At 34.6% G+C, this 23,505-nt stretch overlaps 1 protein-coding gene across 2 annotated transcripts in view; it reads right to left on the bottom strand.

Moving 5' to 3' along the window:
- Nucleotides 1-23,505, bottom strand: part of Galntl6 (polypeptide N-acetylgalactosaminyltransferase like 6) — a 1,137,834-nt gene that overhangs the window by 98,404 nt on the left and 1,015,925 nt on the right. For both annotated transcript variants that reach the window (XM_074054979.1, XM_074054980.1), the window contains one exon: nt 19,284-19,401. In XM_074054979.1, coding sequence (XP_073911080.1) covers nt 19,284-19,401 — 118 coding nt within the window. The remainder of the gene's footprint in view (nt 1-19,283; nt 19,402-23,505) is intronic.

The raw sequence follows: 23,505 nt of genomic DNA on the forward strand, positions 1-23,505 counted from the left end.
AAAAACCCATCAATGGCTTTCTGTTGCTCTTAGGGTAAATTTAAAACTGTTCTGTGAGCCTTGCAAAATCTGGTCCTTCTAACTTGTCTTCAATCTTTATTCGGCTACTCTCTGTGGTCAGGACTATTTTTAACTTCTTAGAAAGGTTCACATTTCTTTCCTTGGGGTTTGCTGCCGTAAGTTGTTCTTTCTAAAGGAAATCCCCAACCCCCTTTCTTTGCTTTCCCATTGCTTGTTTAGTTCCTTTTTATTTCCCAGATTTCTGGTTAACCATTGCAACTGAGCCCCTAAATTTGGCTTGGACTCCTGTTTTATGCTCTCATTCCATCTTGTACTTCTCTTTCTCATAGTTCATTCTAGCAATCCTTCCTTATCCATGGTTTTGTCTTTCATGGTTTCAGTTACTCATGGTCAATCACAGTCTGAAAGTATTAAGTGGAAAATGAGAGAGAGATATTGAGAGAGAGAGAACATTTACATACTTTTATTATAGTTTGTTATAATTATTAGTTATTATTCTTTATATTGCGCTGAATTTATAAATTAAACTTTATCATAGACATGTTTGTGTAGGGAAAAACAGAATACATAGGGACTGGTACTGTCTGTGATTTCAGGCATCTACTGGATTTCTCAGAACAAATACATCACCCTGGGAAAAGGGAAGTACTATAATTGAGTCAGTAAAACTGTAGCGAGTACTCACTCCATGTCAGGCATCCTTCACTGGGTTGGAGCTATGGCATGTGACTGATTCAAAGTTCTGAACATATACTGCTTTCTTTCTGTAGTTTTGTGATTTTTTTTTTTACTGGGACTTGAACCCAGGACTTTGTGCTTGCTAGGCAGGTGCTTTACCACTTGAGCCACACCTGTAGCCCTTTTTGCTCTGGTGAAACTGGACTGCACTTCTCTTATTTATGCTTTGCCTAGTAGGTAGGATGGCAGCTAGCTGCATACCACCTTGTCTATCTGTTGTCCATCTTGTCTACTGAATTTTTTGCCTGGGCTGGTGGCAATGAACCATGATCCTCTCAATCTCCAGCTCCCAAGTAGCTAGGATTATGGACATGAGCCACCAGCACCTGGAAAAATTTTATGACTCCTTGTGTTGTTTGCTTAGTGTTTGCCTCCCCTCACTGGACATGACTGTTTTAGTCATTATTCTATCCCTAGTTACCAGTGAAGGACTCAGCATATAATAAACTCAGTAAATGTCAAGTGGTTGAGTATGGTCACCTTTTGTTTCAGTTATACTTCCACTTCCACTTATGGAGAGGCCTCCGAGGCTTTTCCATTTAGTGGTTCAGTGTTGCTGCATACAACCTCATGGCCACCTTGTTCAACCAGAAGCACACCACTTCAGTTGTCCCTCACCTTAGAGTTGTTTTATTTCTCTGTCAAGGATATCACTATACATTTATTTGCCTTTTTTTCATTCTTTTAACAACCAAGCCTATTTTAATAGATGCTTCTACATCCTGATGTGTGTAAGTATCAGTGTGGGAACATAGCTAATAAGGAAAGCACAACTGTTGTGGCATTCACCAGCTTCTATATTTTTTCTGAAAGGTGTGGTTTATATTTTTAAAAGGCATTTCCTGGGATGACAGTCTAAAAAAAAATAAAACTGTGTCATGCCATATTTAAGTATCTAGTTTTTGGAGAAATGTTTAACAAGTAATGTATGTTCTTTTGACACCATAAATATTTTAAAGAAATGTTATTTACCCATGAATGAACACAGAGCAATTTTTCATAATGTAGTTCAAATTGACTGAATAATTGAATGTTTGCCTTATTTTTAAAATTGCCTTTTCAATATCAGCCACAAACTGGGATTTAGACAAGGAGAATGTTAAGTTGCAATGAATTATACAGTTATACTGATCACATGGAATATGAAATTTGTTTCAATAAGGAATGTATTGACAGGAAGATAATAAGAGAACATTATTATCATATATAGATGCTATGTGGAAATAGTGATCTAAATTCTCAAAAAAATATTTACTAAAGCATGCGCACTTCCCAAGCTGCCCGTATCTCTACTCATCTGCTACTCATCTCTCTCTCTCCAGCTGGCTATTCTGGTTTCCTTTCTGTTCTTCCCACAAGCCAGATACCCTCTGAGCTTAGGGCATTTGTCTTGGTAGTTCACTCTGCCTGGAATTCTTTTCTTCCAGAACTCCACACTGCAAACTCCCTTATCTTCAAATTGTAGCTCCAAATCCTCTTGCCCCTGCACCTTCTCATCCTACATTCTTAGTACTCATTGTTCTTGGCTCCTGTTGCCACATCACTTGTCATCTCCAACTCAGGACATACCTTTATTATTTCTATGGACATTTTCTGCCTGCCTCTCTCCACAGCAAAGGCAAGGATCTTTATGTCTTTTACTGAGTAATGTGCCTTATGCACCTAGAACAGTGACTGACACACAGTTGGTATTCTGCATTGTTGAATTGAATGACTGAATGAATGAATTATTGGCTTATTAATATAGTTAAGGTTAATTCCAGACAACTGAGTTGTTTAATTATAATCCACTGGGTGGGCTATTAAAGATGACAGTTGTGCAAACAACCAACTGAATAAGGGTATTGAAAAGACCAAACCAAAATAACAAATAACCCAGCTGTGATATTTAGTATATTAGAATACAAATTTGAAGATAAGCTATCTTGAACAAATTTTTTTTATAAATGTTTTGCTACATAATGAAGAGACAACTGATGTTAAAATACAGAATACTATAGATAAGTAATCAAATTTGAGGACTAGAAAATAATTGTCTAGGGGTTTGGAAAGGCACATCCTCCTCCCCCATTGCTTGGCCTTATTCTCAGAAACCTGTATTTTGAGATTATTTTTCAAGATAGGGTGATTAAAAAGAACAGCTTATTTTGACATTTGTCTATGACTACTCTCTATTTGTTGAAAAGAATATAATTAAAAACAAGAAATTGGAATATGTTATCTAACGTCTTTAATGAGGATATAGTGATGTTTATGTTCAGAGGAAAAATGGGTAGTTTTTTGAGTTATCTGCTTAGGAATTTTTTCAAAGTAAGAAATACTCTATTAGGTCATTTTATAAAACAAAAGTTCACCCAAATTATCCTGCATTTAATGCGTTTCTAGAGATGGGGGGCAATAGCAGGTCTTCAAAAAATACATTGCTCACAGGATCATTGCTTTTAAGCTGCAGTGTTCAAATTTACAGTAACATTAAGCAATCTTAAAACAGCGATTGAGGTGGGGAATGAAACCTTAAAATAAAAATATAACTTGTTTGTTTACTTGAAACAGTTAAGTCGCAGGGAAGAAAAAATGGATTTGAACATCTTAAGAGTGTGTCTTTGAAATTTGGAGGCCACTTAAAAAGCTGGACATCGATCTACCATTTGATCCAGCAATACCACTCTTGGGGATATACCCAAAAGACTGTTACTCCAGAGGCACCTGCACATCCATGTTTATTGCGGCACTATTCACAATAGCCAAGTTACGGAAACAGCCAAGATGCCCCAGCACTGACGAATGGATTAAGAAAATGTGGTATCTATACACAATGGAATTTTATGCAGCCATGAAGAAGAACGAAATGTTATCATTCGCTGGTAAATGGATGGAATTGGAGAACATCATTCTGAGTGAGGTTAGCCTGGCTCAAAAAACCAAAAATCGTGTGTTCTCCCTCATATGTGGACATTAGATCAAGGGCAAACACAACAATGGGATTGGACTTTGAGCACATGATAAAAGCGAAGGCACACAAGGGAGGGATGAGGATAGGTAAGACACCTAAAAAACTAGCTAGCATTTGTTGCCCTTAATGCAGAGAAACTAAAGCAGATACCTTAAAGCAACTGAGGCCAATAGGAAAAGGGGAACAGGTACTAGAGAAAAGGTTAGATCAAAAAGAATTAACCTAGAAGGTAACACCCACGCACAGGAAATCAATGTGAGTCAATGCCCTGTATAGCTATCCTTATCTCAACCAGCAAAAACCCTTGTTCCTTCCTATTATTGCTTATACTCTCTCTACAACAAAATTAGAAATAAGGGCAAATTGAGTGGGGGGGAGGGAAGGGGCTGAGTGGGTGGTAAGGGAGGGGGTGGGGGCAGGGGGGAGAAATGAACCAAGCCTTGTATGCCCATATGAATAATAAAAGAAAAATGAAAAAAAAAAGAGTGTGTCTTTGAGTAAAATATATGGTTAAGGACATAATCCATCATTTCCTTTAATTCATTATTCTACAGCTTAGAAGATGCATATGAGATAAAGTGTCTGCTTTTTACCATATTTTCCATATGCCTCAGGATTTTGAGTGTATTGCTTGAATTTTCTGTATTTACCATATGCTAAAAACAAATAAAAATTCCTTAAACTTTTCTGCAGCGGAACATGAACATGACTTCTTCCTTTCTTTTAGGGAAATACGCACACGTGATTTTCCTTTGCCTCTAAGTTGGGCTGTCAACTATACTTCTTTCCCAAGAGTGGCAGAGAGAGCATGGGTCAGGCCAGGGGAACTGACCAATTGGCATCTGCTCTCAGAGTTCATCACATTGGAGCTCCCTGGCAACTGCTGTAGCAGAAAACGAGACCTTCATCAGCCAGGTCTGGGAGGCAAGAGGAGTCTGGGTGAGAACAAAGTAGACACAGAAAGCTGCAGAAGGAAAGGCTCAGAGAAGGAGTCCTAGCAGCATTTGAGGTCCTGAGAGTCACCCATTTTCCTGACTTATTCCCAGTTTCCTCTTTCTTCTGAGTTGGACTCCTGTTTTTCTTGTAAGTCAATGAAAATGAAAAAGCTCTCTGGTGTTTAGAAGGGTTCAAAGTACTCTTTGAAATAAGCAACTCAGTCCATCAGTACTCAGATAAAAATCATTGCAACATATATTTCAGAAGAGAAAAGGGAATTCCTTGATTCATTTTAAACTTTTATTTCTTGATTAATTTTTTTAGTAATTTTGAATATAAAAATGTTTCACCAAAATAAAAAATGTGGGCACACTGAAAAGTTCACAATGGCATTTGCAAATTATTTTTGTCTTGAGGAGACTTCAATATACTTTTATGATGTGGTACAGGGGGCCAGCAGTGCATTGGGCTCTTACCAACCTTTCCTGAGTTTCCTGGTCACCTTCTACTTCATAAGGTGGTTTTAAGGACTAAGTGATGCACACAGCATACTTTGGTGACACATATGTGCTTGAGACTGAGGCCGTAAGATATAGCTTACCTACTGGACAACGTTTATCTTTTTCTAGTATGTTGGGGCTACATGAGGTAGTTTGTGCATTCACACGTTGACATCAATGAGAAGGTTCAGGACAAGTGACAACAGGCAAGTCTGTGAACATGTGTGTTGGGGAAGATATAGGGATTATATTCACAACTGTCACAACTTGGAGAGGAGGAGTGAGTTTTGGGTTAATTTATGTTAGCTTTTGTATAGGATATAAAAATAAGATCTTATTCCCCTAAAACTAATACGTGGCTACGGTCTTGAAGAATACTGTGTGTAATATTGTAATTGGGATTTGGGTAAAAGGCTAAGGAATTGTAGGAAGAGATTTTTTTGGAATTTTCTATACATGTATCTCTTGAACTGTGTGGGGAGAGGTGGTAGTAAGCTAACTTACTTTCTATAGGTTTAAACATCAGATGCCTTACAGTGATTATATTTCTTTTTTCTTGTAAGGGAAAAAGGGAAACAGAAAAAACCAAAAGTTTGGAAAAATCTAAAATAAAACAAAACACAAACTTCAATAGGAAGTCAAATTGACCTTAACACTGGTGCTGAATGCTGTGTAAATTGTTATATCTTGCTCACTTTACAACTATCTATAAAAGTTAAAACAAAATTAAATAGGGAATTAGGAAAATGCCATCAGACATAAAGGAAGTAACAACTGGAAGGAATTCATACTGGCTGCTAGGCTTATATCTAATAGACATAAAATTTAACTTGAAAATGCTCTGTTACACCTGAGGTAACTTTTGTTGGGTAATTGAAATGAATCTCAGACTGGCTTGCAAGACATTTACCAGCTGTTTCTGTTTATATTTGAGTTTCTGAATAAGGGTAGAGTCATTTTAATATTTTCTTTGAAAGATCAACTTTGGGCATGTTGAATTAAAATGCATATTTTTATGTCACCTAGGCTAAATATTGTAGGGAAAAACCCCCATAGGAACAACTCTAGGTATTTTGTTGTGTACCTGGAGGTATATGGTGTGCCATAAAAAGGCTTCTGTCACATTTTAGATACAAAATACAACTAGACTTTGAAGTACTTTGCAGGCTCAGAGGTAAAAAGCCGTCTATAATATAGCTGTCTCATAAAAGTAATGAGAAAGTATATAAAATATTTTAGAATCATCCATGGCATAAAAAGGATTTCTAATGAGCACATTTTATAAGACAAAATTTATTTCTAACACTACCATTTGTACAAAGTATCATCGTGATAGTTTATAGGAAACGACTTAAGGGAAAAAAAGTACACTCCTAAAATTAGATTGAATTGTACCTTTCTAGAGAAGGAAATAAACCATTTTAAGAGTATAAACACCCTGGGAGGTTTTTGTATTTTCAGACAGCAGTAGAGAAAGTAGAAAATGTTTATTAATTAAATCTGTGGGTGCATTGCCTATATACTGGGCTTGTTTTGGGAACAAAGTATGAGAAGCTAGCAAATGTGTGGGCTGGGGAAGAAGACACAGCCTGGGGACAAGGGCTCAGGAAAACAGCCCCCTTGTCTTTGGAGGCTAGAGTGTCATTATTTTGTACTTCCTCTTAGGAATCTGTGGATTGTGTAGCAATAGAATACTTGCTGCAAACATTACTGTGGGAAGACTGGAGGTGAGGGGCTTGAGGCTGGAGGAGTAAGGGGATGAGGAGAGTGAGTCACCCTGGGGTCCAGACCTGTGTGTGGGAGTCATGAATGAGACACAGAACAGATTGCTGGCTCTCTTTGCTCAATGGCTTCCCCATGGATCCAAATCTTCCTCTTAGCTTTGAAGTTTGGGACTAATATAAACCTTGGATTTGTTTTTGCTGTTTATATTTAAATAATCCTGAGATTCATGTAAACACAGATCAAACTGTCAATGCAGATTCACATGTGGCTCATGCCTATGATCCTTGCTCCTTGGGGTTAAGTAAAAAGTTCATGAGACTCCATCTCAACCAGTAGCTGGACATAGTGGCATGTGCCTGTTATCCCAACTAAGGTGGGAATTGGCCCGCTGGGACAAAAAGTGAGATCGCATCTCCAAAATAACCAAAGCAAAAAGGGCAGGAGGCATGGCTTATGTGGTGAGTGCCTGCTGAGCAAGCATGAAGTCCTAAGTTCAAAACCTAATTCTGAAAAAAAAAAAAACAAAAACAAAAAAACAAACCCAAACCAAAAAACTTCCTAAAGCAAAACAAACAAACCCCCTCTTTTTTGTTTATTTATTCATTTACTATATACACTCTTTTCTGACACTAAATTCCATGAGGTAGAGATCTTTTCATTTTTGTTTACTATATTTTTCAGTGTGTTTCACCTTGTAGGCTTTCAAAAATATTTGCTAAGGTACATGAATATGTCTATGAATAATATCTACCTGTGAAATTGACAATACTGTGTACAGACACAGTATTGTAGATTTATTTTATAAGTACCTACTTGTATACTATATATTTTATATGTATAAATTATCAATAACATTTATCTTATTTTTATATTTGCATATATATTTTATAGTTTGCTTTTTACATTTAGCAATGGGTTTAGTTATTCTACACTAGCAAAATTAAAATGGTAATTCTTTTTTGTATTGGTGGCATTGGAGTTTAAACTCAGGGTCTCATGCTTGCTAGGCAGGTGCTCTATTACTTGAGCCACTCTGCCAGCCCCAAATTTTCATCCTTTTTAAAGGCTATACTATAGTCTACAGGCTAGGTAGATAATTAAATTTAAGCTGTCTTTTAGTGGTGGATATTTTTATCAATAAAAACAAAATTAAAATAAATATTCTTTATATGTGTCATTTTACACATGAGAGCTTACTTTTGGTTATATGAACAGCAATAAAATTGCTGAGCCAACACATATACTCATTTCAAATTTTGAAAGATATTTTCTAATTGTTCCCCATAAAGGTTGTATTACTTTTCACTACTGTAACTAGGCTTATTTGAGGGTGTTTCTCTAAACCTTTGTCAACATATACCATTATATTTCATTTGCATTTTTCCTATTACAATGAAGGATGAGTAGCCTTTTATGGTGAGTTATTTGCATTTCCTTGTCTATGAATTATCAGATTGTCATTTGATTTCTGTTTTTTTCTTCATAGAATTTTTTATGTAGATGACTTAATCTTTTCTTTGATTGCATCTAGCTTTTTAAAAAGTCACATTTAAGATGCTATCTCCATTCTAGTTCCTCCATGATTTTTGTAGTTATACTTTTTCACTTTTAATGCTTTAAATGGTTTTTCTTCTTAGGCTCTATTTTTATATGAAGTATGGGATTCAACTTTATTTTTCTCCAAAATGAGTAGCTGTTCCACACTGTTTACTGAAAAAAACCATTACCTTCTTCTTGACTTGAAATGTTAACTTTATCTTATAATAAGTTTACATAGTTATCTGAGTCTATTTAAATTCTATGCCACAGATATCTGTGTTTGTATTTTATCTCCTATGGTTAGCTTCTTATCATTTTCTCACCCAAAATTTCTTGTTTTATTTATGTTTCTCCTTATATACTAGAAGAATTTTACTTAGCACAGAAACAAAAAGATCATGTCACCATTTTACTGAGATTGCATTAAATTTATGAATTGCTTCAAGAGAATTATATTCTTTATGAATTTTCATTTGTTCAGCTTTTTTCCTATCCCTCTGTAATATTATATTTTTTGATAGGATTGTAGATTTCTTAAGTTTATTCATTGTTGTTTTTCTTTTCCACCATTGTAAATGGTATTTTCTTTTTTATTCTTTGAAGGGTTGTTTTTTTGTATATGTAAAAGCTATCGTCTTCTGTATATTTACAAACATATATGCACATGCACATATGCACATATCTTTCTGAATTTCTTATTACTTACAGTAATTTTTCAGATCATTCACCTTTCATTACTTGCAACTAATGAAAAACTTGCTGCCTTGAGGCAGTAAGCTGCCATTTTGGGAGACGGCCATGGAGGAGACTATGTTGCAAGGACCTGAGAGTGGCCTCCAGGAGCTGAGTGGTCTCCAGAAGACAGCCAGCAAGACAGTGGGGAACTCAGTCCTATAATCACACGAAATGGATTCTGTCAGCAACCTGAATGAATGTGGAGGATCTCTCCTCTGTGTAGTCTTCAAATGAAGACAGAGTTGACCCAACATTTGATTTCATCCTTGTGAGATCCTCAGGAGGGAATTCTGCTAAAATATACTGCATATCTCTTAAAATTCATTCATTTCATCCATGATATTAACTTTATTTGCACAGTATCCAATGGTATAATCTCTTCTGATTGTTTAAATTTTCTTGATATTCTCGTTATCTTTTTTTTTGTATTTGTATTTTGTTTTTTAATAGCCCGTTAGCCATACCTAATTAGTGTACTTATCCCCACAACAACCTGTAGCTCTTAATGGTTACTTACTTTAGGCTGTGAGGACTCACCTACTTAACTACCAGTGTTTGTTTTTCTACCCACTAATTTCCGCTATTATGCTTATTTATTTTTCATTCTTAGTTTCTTACTTCATTTTTTACTTGCAAATAACTTGGATGTTTAACTTGTTTAAGTTGTATAAAAATTTAAGAATCTTAATTTTCAGGGTCTAGTGGAGTGGCTAAAATGGTAGAGCACCTTCTTGGGAAGCACAAGGTTCTGTGTTCAAAACCCTGGTACGGTCAAAAAAAGGGAAGAATCTTAATTTTCATCTGAATAATGCTTTAGCTGTTTCTCCTGTGTTTTGATATATGTTTTTTTAATGTTAATTTTTTCTTGACAACATTAATGTGAGCTCCTTTACCTTCCATATTACTTTGCTCTATCACTTTTTTTTTACCATTTTCTTTTCACTTACATTAATTGTACAAAGGGGTTTCATTGTGACACTTCTGTACATGTATATAACATACTTTGACCAAATTCACCCCCTCTATTATTCTTTCTTGTTCTCCCTTCTTCCTTTTGAGCAATTTCAATGGAGTTTTATTATTCTATTTTCATACATGCGTATGAAGTACATCTATTATATTCACCCCCCCATCCTCTCCTTTCACTCTTCCATGTACTGCTGGTTCTCACTGCTGAATTGTCCTCTATTTTATATTCATGTCCTTCTTTTTCTTCTTCTTCTTCTTCTTTTTTAGGTGTAGTTTCTGTGTGTGAGAAAAAGCGTGATATTTATCTTTCTCAGTCTGGCTTATTTTGCTTAACACAGTGATTTACAGTTTAATTCATTTTCCTACAAATGATATAATTTCATTCTTCTTTATACATACCACATTTTCATCATCCATTCATAGTTGATGAGTAGTTTTGCCTTATGAATAGTGATGCTAGAAACATGGGTGTACAAGTATCTCTATTGTGTGTTGACTTACATTCCCTTGAATATATGCCCAGGAGTGGTATGGAAGGATCTATGGTAGTTCTATTTTTAGTTTTGTGAGAAATCTCCATATTGATTTCTGTAGTGGTTGCACTAATTTACATTTCCAGCAACAATGCATGAAAGTTCCTTTCTTCCTACATCTTTGCCAGCATCTGTTGTTTGTTTCTTGATGATAGCCGTTCTAATTAGGGTGAGATAGAATCTCAATGTTGTTTTGGTTTGCATTTCTTTTATGGCTAAGAATGTTTGAACACTTCTTTATGCATTTATTGATCATTTCTACTTTTTTTGAGAGCTGTCTATTTAATTAATTTGTCCATGTATTGAGTGGATTGCTTATTGTTTTGGTGTTTATATTTTAGAGCTCTTTATATGTTCTGAATATTAATATTTATCCAATAAAGAGCTGGCAAAATTTTTCTCCCATTCTGAAGACTGTCTTTTGATTCTGGTAATTGCTTCTTTTGTTGTGCAGGAGCTTTTTAATTTGGTAAATCTAATTTGTTAATTCTTGCTCTTATTTCCTAAGATTTCCTAAGCAGGTGGAGTCCTAGTAATAAAAGCACTGACTATTCCTATATTTTCAAGGGTTTTCCCTAAGTGGTTTTAAAGTTTAACGTCTTATAGTTAGATCTCTGATCCATTCAGATTTAATTTTTCCACAGGGTGAAAGATAAGGGTCTAGTTTCAGTCTTCTACATGTGGATTTCCAGTTTTCCAAGCACCATTTGTAAAAAGAGGCTGCCTTTTCTCTAACATATGTTTCCGGCTTCTTTGTCAAAAATCAGACAGCTACAGGTGTGTGGGTTTATCTCTGCATCTTCTATTCTATTTCATTGGTCTATGTGTCTGTTTTTTAGCCAGTACATGCTGTTTTTGTTACTATGGCTTTATAGTAAAATCTGAAGTCAAGTATTGTGGTATCTCCAGCATTGCTCTTTTTTTTTTTGCTCAAGATTGCTTTGGTTATTTGGGGTATTTTGTGCTTCCATATGAATTTTAGAATTAATTTTTGTATTTCTGTGAAAAATGACATTTGAGATTGTGTTGAATCTGTATATTGCTTTCACTAGTATAGCCATGTTCACAATTGCTCTATTACTTTTTAACCCTTGTTCATTTTATTTTGTTTCCTTCATGCCCTACACATTTTCAGAATATTTCTTTTGTGTTAACTTTTAACATGACTTTTATTTCAGTGGTCATGGTTTTATTTTTTTGTTCCAATATATATGAACAGTGTTGCAATTTCTTTTTCATCTTCGGTCATTTTTTGGTATTTTGTCTAATTTCAACATGCATTTCATTATTGTTTACAAAGTCAATTGCTTCATTAACATTTTAAAAACTTCATAGCAATGTATAGCAACATTGTTTTGGTGTCTTTCATTTCCCTCCTGGTTCTTTCTTCCTTTTTCTTGTAGTATTTTTGTATGCTATTTTCTTTAAAAATATTATCAGCCATCTTTGAGTATGCTGAGTTCTTACTATTTACTTGTGTAAGATTTGTTTACCCTATGCTAGTAGATATGAATTTTATTTATTTTATTATGTAGGAGAGTGAATTATTTTAGTCTTTACTTGTCTGCATCTGATAGGGATTGGATGCCGCAGGGCTGCTCACCCTCCAATCTGCCTCCCCAACGGTCTGCTTCCTGCAAATATGACACATCTGTATAATCCCTCTTAGGACTGTACCAAGCCTCCCATTTGCTGCTCCTCTTAATAGCAAACTCAATCCAGGAAAGCTCTGACCACCAGCAGTCATGCCTGTTGCCATGGCTTCTAACAAGTGATCTCTGGTTTCCCTCATGTGTCCCCATTACTTTGGAGAATTTAGATTTGTGACTTCAAGTGAGATTTGCATCTGTGGTCATTTCCTCTTCCACTATTGAATTTACCTTTACTGCATGTGGTATCCTTCCTTATACAATGTGGTGGGAAGGAGAGTAGAAGATCTGACAGTTTTGTTAAGGATAAAGTTAGGCTTTTTTGCTCCTATTTCTTCTTCATTTTTGTTTTGAGTGTTCTGTAAGAGAAGATCTTTCCTTTATCTTCTTAAAACTATAAATCCATTGCAATTACATAACATTCTATTATTGAATTATAAATATACTTTTTTTGGTGACTTATGTTCAGACAGGGAAATTTTAAATTTAGCTAATTTTGTAGCATTAATAATTTAAGTTCATATTAAGTATAAATAAAATAAAAGCCATATTCATTCTAGAAAAGGCCTGTAATGAGATTAAATTTGGTTTTCTGAGCTGCAATACATGATGGCTGCTACTATGTTTGGCTGAATAAAGAGCTGACTGTCCCCTATGCAATGATTAGTTCCCATTAAGTATTCTCAATCTTTGTTGAATAACCATTGTATTTTGAAAACAGTAAAAAAATTAAATATTACACTGAACCATGATAGGAATTGTCAGGTTTTATATTTAATAAATATCAGACAAGAAGAATGTGTGTTGCATCTTAAAAGTGACCACTTTTCACTAGTATCATGTAATCTTTTTTCTATTTTTCTAGCTAAGAGAAGTTAGGCTAATTTCTCTGGTTCTGTGAACAAACCCAGTTTCTAATTCTTGCTTTAATATTAGCTAGGTAATAGCCTGTCTTTCTAACTATGAAATAGAAATTTTAACCTTGCATTAGTATTAAATGGGATAAAAAATTAAATTCAAGTGCTAAGTCATTACTATTTCTTGTTAAGGTACCCAATACTAGTTATCACCATAGGAAGAAAAGAGTGGTCAGAACTTTGGGACACAGGCAGTTGAAGGTAAAGATTTCATAAATCATAAAGGGACACAGAATAAATGGAATATTGTCTGTTAAAATCTCAGTCATGTCTTAGTCACTGTATACTGTATAACTTGAAATTTTGGTTTGCTTATTCTCAGCATGTTTCCTGTTTTTTAAAAAAATTATTATTCCAGGAGCATTTTCTCTCTCTACTATGCCATAGTAGGAACCACAATTCAAAGAAACTCCACTGGCTTATTTAGGCCTTCCCCCATACACTTAAGATGACTTCAGAAGACTAAGCTGGGGGTATGCCTCTTCTCTAAGAAGCAAGTAAAAAACAGCAGAGGGAATGGGCTGGATGACCAGAATAGAGGAGACACCTCTCCAAGGCTGACATCCCCACAGCTCATCACTGGATTCAACAGCTCTGGGCACGCATAGGCCTCCTGGACAGAGGTCAGGGCACTGGGGCACCTGTGTGGGGATGAGGATCAGAGGTGGAGCGTCACTCCAGATCTGGACTGAGCACATGGGAAGTTAACCTCCATACTAAGACAGCAGTACACCTGCTTCTCTGTAAGTGAGCTTCTCCTGTCTCTTATTAGGCTGAAGGTTTTTAAGAGCAAAGATTCAATCTGTGTTTAACCAGTTTAATGTATTTTTTTCTCTTTTTTTGGGGTGGTACTGGGGATTGAACCCAGGGTCTTGTGCATGCTAGGCAAACACCAAACCACTGAGCTATGTCCCCAGCTCCAGTTTAATGTATTAACCATCACTCTCTGTTCCTTCTATACATGTATTTAGTAGCCCTCATATTGTGGTAAACTCATGCTGGATAGAGACTGCATTGAATGAATACTGGATGTTTTGCTACTAACATTTTCATTAGTAAATTTACATGCTTGCCTCAAAGGCAGAGTATTTCATCCTAAATATGATTATGCTAGTTTTTAAATTGTAATTATGTCATATAATTAATATCACAAAATACAACTATGAAATGAGAAAGAATTGTTTATGTCAAAACTAGTTTGAAGAGTTTGGAAGGACTGAGTAGTAGAAATATTGCTGTCAAATTAGATGCAAGGGAGGTAACTAAGACTGAGTAAAATTGTAAAAAAGAAAACAAACATGAGGATTTTTTTACTGCATTAAGATAGCTTTTTCATGTCTTTAGGATCTCACTTCAGTTTGGAAGAACCCAAATTGGCCATTCTAGAGAATGCAACATGTGTGTGGTTTGTGCACCTGTGGTTTTACTCCAATTAGTGGACAGGAACAAAGGAGGAAAAGCTTTTGCCTTTCTTGTGTTATAATACTGGTGAGTAAGATTGATGTATGTTAATGTGTTTATTTGTGTTTATTTTAGAGGAAATTATTAATGTTGTTTTAGTGCTTTTCTGTTTAATTGGTGTTTATGTTTAATGGGTGAAATGTTCTTCTCAGTTGTGTTTGATTCAAGAGTGTCTACTTGTGTTGTCTTTTTGTGCATAGCCTAGTTTGTGCAGAATATATGGACACACAAAGAAAATTGATAATTAATATTTGTGGAGAGAATAAACAAATTTCTTAGGAAGAGAACACAGTCTGATTGATTAGTTAAAATCCGTGAAATGAATAAGGATAGGAATGGAAGTATGAGTTTCATCTTTTCAGAGAAGGAAAGAAAATAGTTACGTGATGTGCAGAGTAGATTGAAGAGCAGCAGATAACTGATGGAAAGTTTCATGGTTTATGATCCAGTGTGTTTATTTGATTTGTGTAGTAATTAGGAACAGCTATGAACTTTTAGGAGGAGAAAATAAAGCAAGTCAGGGAAAAAATAATGAAATGTTGGATGAATTAAAAGAAGTTTAAGACTAGAGGAAGAGAGGCTATTATATATGTGCTGAATTACTAAAATATGTCCTGAATAATACTGAGGATGAGGAATTACAGTAAATTAATTCTCCACCTTCCTCCAGCGATAGAAGCTTCTCACATTTGTCTTTAAATCTGAAGAGCTTAGCTCATAGTTGGCACATTGTAATAAAAAAGTGAATGTTGAATGTAGTGAGCTTCTTTATATGTCTGGATCTTAAAATCATCACATAGGAAGGATGACTACCCATCAGAAAGGTGGTTGCATAGCATATTATCCTATAAGAGGGGTTTTGAGATAGGCTGTGGGCCCCAGGTTTTGTTACATTCATACTAGGACATGTTCTTCTTTCTCTTCTCATCTCACCTGGAGCCTTGAATATTTCTTCACAGCTGCAACTATGGATTAAAACCTCTTTCTGACACTACAGATGGCCAAAACCATATTGGATCAATGTATGGCTTTGTTGGTGTGCTCCTGGGGATGCAAAAAGGAAGCACCAACTTATCTTAATGCTCTTTTACCTTGTGGGTCCCTCATTAGTGTTCATTGCGCAGTTTTATTTTCTAAGAGGAGTTTTCTGCAATCAAGGGCTTGACCTTCTGAAAATGGTTTTGATATTACTTGAATAATTTAAACAGTAGACAATATTTAAAGGTGGACTATCTCTTGAATGCTACACTCTGCATTCTGTCTTGTTCTCCCCATTGTTTCCAGGTGCAACTACAAATTGAGTTCCTGGAACAATGCCTGGCATAAATTAGATGCTCAATAAAAGCTGGTTGAGTGATTGTCTAAATGTTGCTTCCCCCCTCCCTAGCAGCTGGCTAGCCTAGCAACATTCAGAAGATAACTGGATAATTCTGGGCCATGCAGCAGTCCAGATTCCTGTTTAAAGATACTGAAGACTGAGGTATGATGTGGTCAGAACATTTCTCTAGAGAGCTCAACTAACTCTGAATTATACTGTGCTGGCTTTTATGTTATGGCAAAAAAGCTGCTCATATAATGTAGTGAGATGTATAGAAAAATGAAGGAAAGATATTTACAGAGAAAAGGAACTAAAGAGCTTTGTGAACAAAGTACCGTTTGGCCAAAAACTCAGTCTTTCATATAAAACACAATTTTCTGAAAATATTTTCATTTAGCAATAGGATCTTGTCAAAACCTTTCATGATATGAGTTTTTATTTAAAGAGTAAAAAGCAAGCAAAGATGCCTGATAATGACAACTCATAAAAGTTTTTTGAATTATAGCATTTAAGATCTAGACTTAAAACAATGAGTAAACTCTCAATTATCGACATGTTTCCTAAACCTTAAGTGCCAGCCAATGTATATCCTCCTGTGCTTTACACTGTAAGATTAATCACAACTTAAGGGACATGTCCAAAAATGCAGACATTTTCATTTTCTCTGTTATTATCATTTAACAAAGCTATTTGTGTACAGACTTCTGATTCCTTTCACACAGAGAAAATTCTTCTTGCTTCAATGCAAATTCTACCAAAGCCTGTTCAAGTTTGTCTCCTTCATGTAATAAACACTAGTAGGGAAGGACAGGAACCCCAAGGTCAGTGAACAGTAGTGAGAAGAATGAAGGAGTATGTCAGAAATGTGACCCTATTAGGACATAACAGTTGCCAAAGAATCTGTCATTCTAACCAAACAACCTGGGGCAATTTAGTCTCGAACTTCCAGTGCTGTTGCCATGGTTTTTAGACAAAGCTGACAGGACTGCTTTCCAATTATATGTTTCAGAATGACAGATAACAGAAAAATAGGAAATGGGGCAATAAAATCTCAGGTCACACGGAAGAGACATGATATGTACAGATGACACAGAGTGAGATGCAAGTTTATATTTGTCTTAAAAAAAGCCTTTGATTTAGAATGCAAATGTATATTCTGCAAACTCTCCAGGCTTTCAATAGCAATTTTATCCATCATTCAGTTCATTATTCAAAGAAAGGTATTTCCTGTTCTCTAAAAATTCTCTTAGCATTTTAAACTTTAAGGATTTATGAATTAAAAGAACTTAAAAAGAAAAAATGTACTGAACTGTGAAAAGCAAATAGTTCCCTTTGAATTCTGATGGAATTACAAATACAGTAATATTGTGTTTCCATTAATTCTAGGATCAAATATAATATTCTGCTTTTTGAGTTGAAGGCGTTATTATAAACTTTGCACCCAACTAATATTTGGGCAATATTTGAGAATCAATAGTACTTTATTCTGCCAGGGTCAGCAGAAAATTTGCTGCTGTGCTATTAAATGATAATGAGGATACTAGCTGCTGGTCAATGAGAGAAATCATTTGGTAAGGTCAGGGATTCACAGTGACCTTGGGAATGGTGTAGGTAGATAGATGGGTGTCAAACCATTTCATATCTCTTCAATCTCAGCAATTAGGCAGAAATGGGACATTTTAATCCCTAAATGATGCTGGGTAATTTATTTAATTTTTAAAACTTAAATGTTTTAATCTAAAAATCTTTAAAGCTTTAAGCCTCAGTTTCTTTATCTGTAAAGTGAAATTATAGTATCCACCTTTTATGGTTATTGTTTTGTGGTTTTTATTTAAAAATTTCATAGTTATTTTTGTGATTTTTATTTAAATTTAGCTAGTACACATAAAAGACTTCACTCAGCATCTGGCTTATACCACAAAGTAAATGTAAGAGATTCACAAATATTATCCCTGCCTCTATCATATCCACCACAACAAGGTGTACAACTATTGCTGTAACAGAGAAGCCCAAAAGACATTGGTAAATTAAAATACTAAAAATGATGCACCTACAAAAGTATAAAAAAAGTATCTAAGACATAAAATTAGGTGAGAGTGAAAATAGAAAGAGTGAAAATGCACCAACTAAATAAATAGTATTTAAGGTTACTGCCCGCATTGTGAGAGGGAGATTTCTAGAGGCTCTGAGGCCTGTAATGATGCCTCCTATTTCTCTTCGAAAGTATTTCTTATGGTCCTTTGGGGAAAACATTTCTGTTAACCCCTTGAATATGGTTGTTACAGTTTAATAAAAATCAGTTTTGCCATTTGCTTATTGCAAATTCAGGAACTCTAGCTAGATTCTTATGTCTGAATTCTTTTATGTTCAGGATCTCCTTTCTTCAGCAAGAACTGGTTTGATTTGATAATGAAGTAATTAAGAAAAGCTGATTTTCTTAAGAGATTTCTGTATGATAAATGATAAAAGAATTAATCTTTGCTTCCATATAAATAATGACTATGATAAGGGAAAAAAGAAAAAATGAGGGCTTTTTTTTTTTTTTTCAAGATTGCTTTTGAAAAAAATTTATCTTGGCAGTTTAGAGTATGACTGTTTACACAGTTTACTTTGCTTTGCTTAACTGTTCATCATATGTTGTGGTAATTTTTCATTTATAAGCCCTGAAATTTGATACTGTATCATAAATACACATATATGTGTGTGCAATGTGTATATATGTATGTATATGATATGTAATAAAGTATATAATTTAACTGAGAATTGATTGGTAAAACAAGTACAGACCTGGGCAATTTCAGATAAAAATATATCAAAAACTTGCTCATTTGGGACTTCTATGAAGAGGAGCTTAAGTTTGTCATTTATATTTTTTAAGTTTAGTTTTCATTTATTGGAATTTTAGAATAACTGGTTATGATCAAAATCTGAGCTGTTATTTCTTGATCAAATACAAAAGGCCAAAACTGCAATAATTTGATTTCTTATTTCTTAACATATCTTAAGCCCTCTGTCTATGAGCTCTAAGTGCTTTAAAGGAGTACACTTGCCTGTGGAGCAGTAAGTCTGTTGGCACGCCAAGTTTCCTGCTCATAAGTGAGAGTTTGAATTAATTCTTTTTGCATATGGTGTGGCTTATGTCTAACTGAAACATTCTCTCATCCAAAAGCCCTCTTAGGAAGTGTCATCAATCCATCTTATAACCTAGGTCACAGAGCAAAGTGATGGAATTCTATCAGAATTTTCAAAATTTTGTAGACATTGTGTGAAGAGGGTCTTGGTGGCTTACCTTAAAAGAGATTTCATACTGTTCTCCTCCCCAGATTTCTAAACCTGGATCGTACCCACCTAATTCCCAAAACCATTTTCGATCCACAGCAAAGAGACCTCCGGCCATGACAGGAGACCTGTGAAATAAGCAAAGAAATCTTTAAAGGACTATGAACATCAGAGGTAATGGCATTTTGCTTGGGAAAATGCAGCAGATTTCAAGACATGCTAAAGCTTTTCAGCATGATTTTTTGTGTGTGGACACTGGATTCCCATTGGGTTTCTTATTGTAGGGGACCTAGGGAGTGGATCAAGGAGTGATCATAAGGAGCATTAAGTGCCATCTGTTTTATCATTAGAAAGAAATACATGAATATTAGTGACTGATACATTAAGAAACATTACCTGATTTTATGGTTTGCCCTTAAGTTGAGAGATTTTATACTATCAGACAGATAAAGATGTTGAAAATGTTGTAGACAATTTGTTATTCAATCTCTCAGGATGCATTCATTGAGCATCTATTGTGTGCAGGTCACGTCAAACTTACAGACTACCAAATAGAATAAAATAACCAACCAGTATAGGTTATTTAAATAACATGCCAGAGTTGGAATTTAAACTAGGTTGTTTTTATTCTGTATTATTACTTTTGGTTTTCTCTGCCTTTAAGAAATGTTCATTTTGGTTAAATGATAATTTTTAAGTATTCCACAGTGCTGTGATACATTGTTGTCATGCTGTCATGCAATAATTATAATCCCTGAGTGGGTCTTGCCTTAAAAATTTTTGCAGTTCAAAGGTAGCTATTGTATTTGAGTGCTCACTGTGTTCTGGGTTGTAGGCTAAGATCTTTATTTATCTTAATGAATTCTTATAGTGCACTATGTACAGCCTGAAAACACAGGCAGAGGAGTTAGGAACATTGTACAAGGTTGGAGCTAGTATGTGATGGACAGGGTCTTGACATTTCAAAGCCTTGTGCTCTCACCACTATGCTGCTTCTGTTTTAATGTTTGGGGTGGGGCGGGGAGCAGGGGAGAAGAGAGGTAACTATATGCATATACAGACCAAGCAAACACATAAAACACTGATCAAGATAGTTAATATGACAGTTTTGAATTTTTTGAAACAAAGGATACTTATATATATAACAATACAAACTATTTAATGTTGACACATACTTAAAAATGTATGTAAGCATAGTATAAATGCCAGTTTAAAGACTGAAGACTTAAACTTGGTAATGTCTTAAGAGGAACTTGAACAACATAAATCTAAATTTAAATGCAACATACATTTAAGGGACTTTACATGTTTAGATGGGATTTGGTTTAATTACTTCAGTTTAGGAATATTTTTAAAAGTGTAGATCTTCATAAGTAGAAAGGTTAAAGGACTGGAAGGGAGATTTATTCCCCCACCCTGCCCTGGCCCAGGAAAGTGAGCAGGATTCAGAAAATACAAAGCATGTCATGTAATTTTAAAATTTTGTTCGAAGTAAAAATTCTAGAATCAGATGTATCTTACTTTATCCAGCAGTCTAATCTTTTCCTATTTTCCACACACAGCATTTCAGACTGAATTACTCCTGTAGATAGAACAAACTAGGGCTGTAATATTTATTGGGTGCATTTCTCCAACATTCACTATTGCAGTCTTAAACTTTGCTTCTTTAGGGCTTGGTTATGTCACCAGAAATTCTCAGTCCTATTCAATCTGAACCATAAATAGAAAAACCTAAGTCATATGAATATATTTTCATTTGATCATGTAAAACCTTAGATCAAAGTGTACCAAAATTTACACTGCCCAGAAAAAATATCAAACATATAATTGTAGTGATAGAGATATTGGACAAGATAAAGTCTAAAATTCATTTTTATTATAAATATTCTGTTGGAAACAGAATAATCTTGTTTTCTTAATGATTTTATAAAAAGCCCACTTAGTATATTTTAGATTAATTTAGACACATTAAATTCAAGTGAATTTATCAATTATTGAGAGAGGGCTATTAAAATCTATAAATTTGCCTTCATTTTTTCTTGTTACTCTATCAGGGTTTTTTTTTTTTTTTTTGCTGCATGTATTTCTTAATCAGTTAATAAAGCAGAAGTGTTTAGGATTTTCTGTTCTTGATGGATTGATGTCATTATAATTACAAAATTGCTCTTATCATCTCTGGTAATATTATTTGCTCTATCACCTATTTTGTTTTAAAATTAAGATAGCCAATCCAGTTTTTGTTAGATTTGTGTTCTTTAAACTCTAGTATTTATAACTTTTTTTATGTTTTTACTTTTTAACTATTTGTGTCTTCATACTTAAAGTAGTTTTCTTATAAGCAACAGATACACGCATCTTGCTTTTTAATTGGGTTATTTAGATCCTTTGCTTTTAACAGGAGTATTCATGCGGTTAGATTTAAATCTACCATCTACCACTTTATTTTCTACTTGCTCCACCTGTTGTTTCATTTCTTTTTTTTTCTTATGTTTTTATAAGTATATATTAAGTTATATGGTAGGAATCATTGTGACATTTCTGTATATGCTTACATTGTACCTTGGATGGGTTCACCCCCACTATGTCTCTCCTTCATCCCCCTCACCCTACTTAAAATGATTATAAACAGGTTTCATTGCCCTATTTCATATAAGTGTGTAAGTACATCAGTCATATTCACCCTCCTTTATCTCCTCCATTCAACTTTCCCCCTTCCACAAGTACCACTCCCCAATAGGACCTGTTTTACAATTTTGTGTTTCATTTTTAAGTTCATATTCATTGTTCCAAGGGGTTACTTGATGGTATTTTCCCTGTGAATATAATGCACTTTACTGAGATTAGTGCCTTTTACTATTCTCCCTTTCTCCTTCTCCCTATTGTCCAACTACTTTCTGTGCTTTTCATCATGCCATCTTTCTTACACAGATGCAATATATTTTGATATTGTTGACTCTGTCATTCTCTTTGCTTTTCCCTCCTCCCCTGAGGACCATTGAACAGTCTCACTATTGCAAACATGTTCTTTATAAAAATGTGTATATGATCATGTTTGTATTTGTGTATAAATTTGTCTTTTGGATCTATCTTCTACATATGAGAGAAAATGTGACCTTTGTCTTTCTGAACTTAGCTTACTTCACTTAATATGATGGTATTTAGTTCCATCCATTTACTTGAACACAACATAATTTCATTCCTTTTTATGGTCACATAATATCCATTATATATATATATATATATATATATATATATATATAATATATATATATAATATATATATATAAAATATATATATATTTTCATTTTCTTCATCTATTCACCAGTCATGAGGTGTCTGGACTAGTTCTATAATGTGGCTATTGTGAATAGTGCTGCCATAAACATGGATGGACAAGTGTCTTTATTATATTTTGACCTACATTAGATCAGGTATATGCCTAAGAGTGGTATCACTGGATCATATGGTAGTTAGTTCAATTTTGTAGGTTTTAAAGGACTCTTTCTCACTTTCCATAGTGTTATACTAATTTATATTCCCATCATCAGTGTATAAGGGTTCTTGTTTCACCAAGTACTTGTCAACATTTGTTGTTGTTTCTGATCTTTAAGATAGCCATTCTAATTGGGGTGAGATGAAATCTTAATGTAGCTTTGATTTGCATTTCTTTTATGGTCAGAGAGGTTGAGTACTTTTTCCTGTATTTATTGGCCATTTACATTTCTTCCATTGAAAACTGTCTGTTCAGTTTATGTGCCCATTTTTTTTCATTAGATTGTTGATTCTTTCAGAGTTTAGTTTTTTTAGCATCCTGTAAATTCTGGTTATTTGTCCCTTAGCAGAATAATAGTTGGCGAAGATTTTCTTCCATTATTTAGGCTGTCTCTTAAGTCTAGTGACTGTTTCCTCTGCTGTACAGAAGCTTTATGTTTTGATGAAGTTTCATTTGTCAATCCTTTCTCTTAAGTGAGCTATTGAGGTTCTATTTACAAAGCCATTGCCGATGCCTGTATGTTCCAGAGTTTTCCCTATTCTTTCCTGTAGTAGTTTCAAAGTTTGAGGTCTTACATTCAGGTCTTTGGTCAACTTTGAACTGATATTAGTACAAAGTGAAAGACAGGGATCTAGTTTCAGTCTTCAACATGTGAATATTCAGTTTTCCAAGCATCATATGTTGAAGAGGTTATTTTTTCTCCACCGTATATTTTGGGTTCCTTTGTTAAATATCAGT

The sequence above is a fragment of the Castor canadensis genome, chromosome 14 (genome assembly GCF_047511655.1).
Source record: "Castor canadensis chromosome 14, mCasCan1.hap1v2, whole genome shotgun sequence".
Taxonomy (NCBI): domain Eukaryota; kingdom Metazoa; phylum Chordata; class Mammalia; order Rodentia; family Castoridae; genus Castor; species Castor canadensis.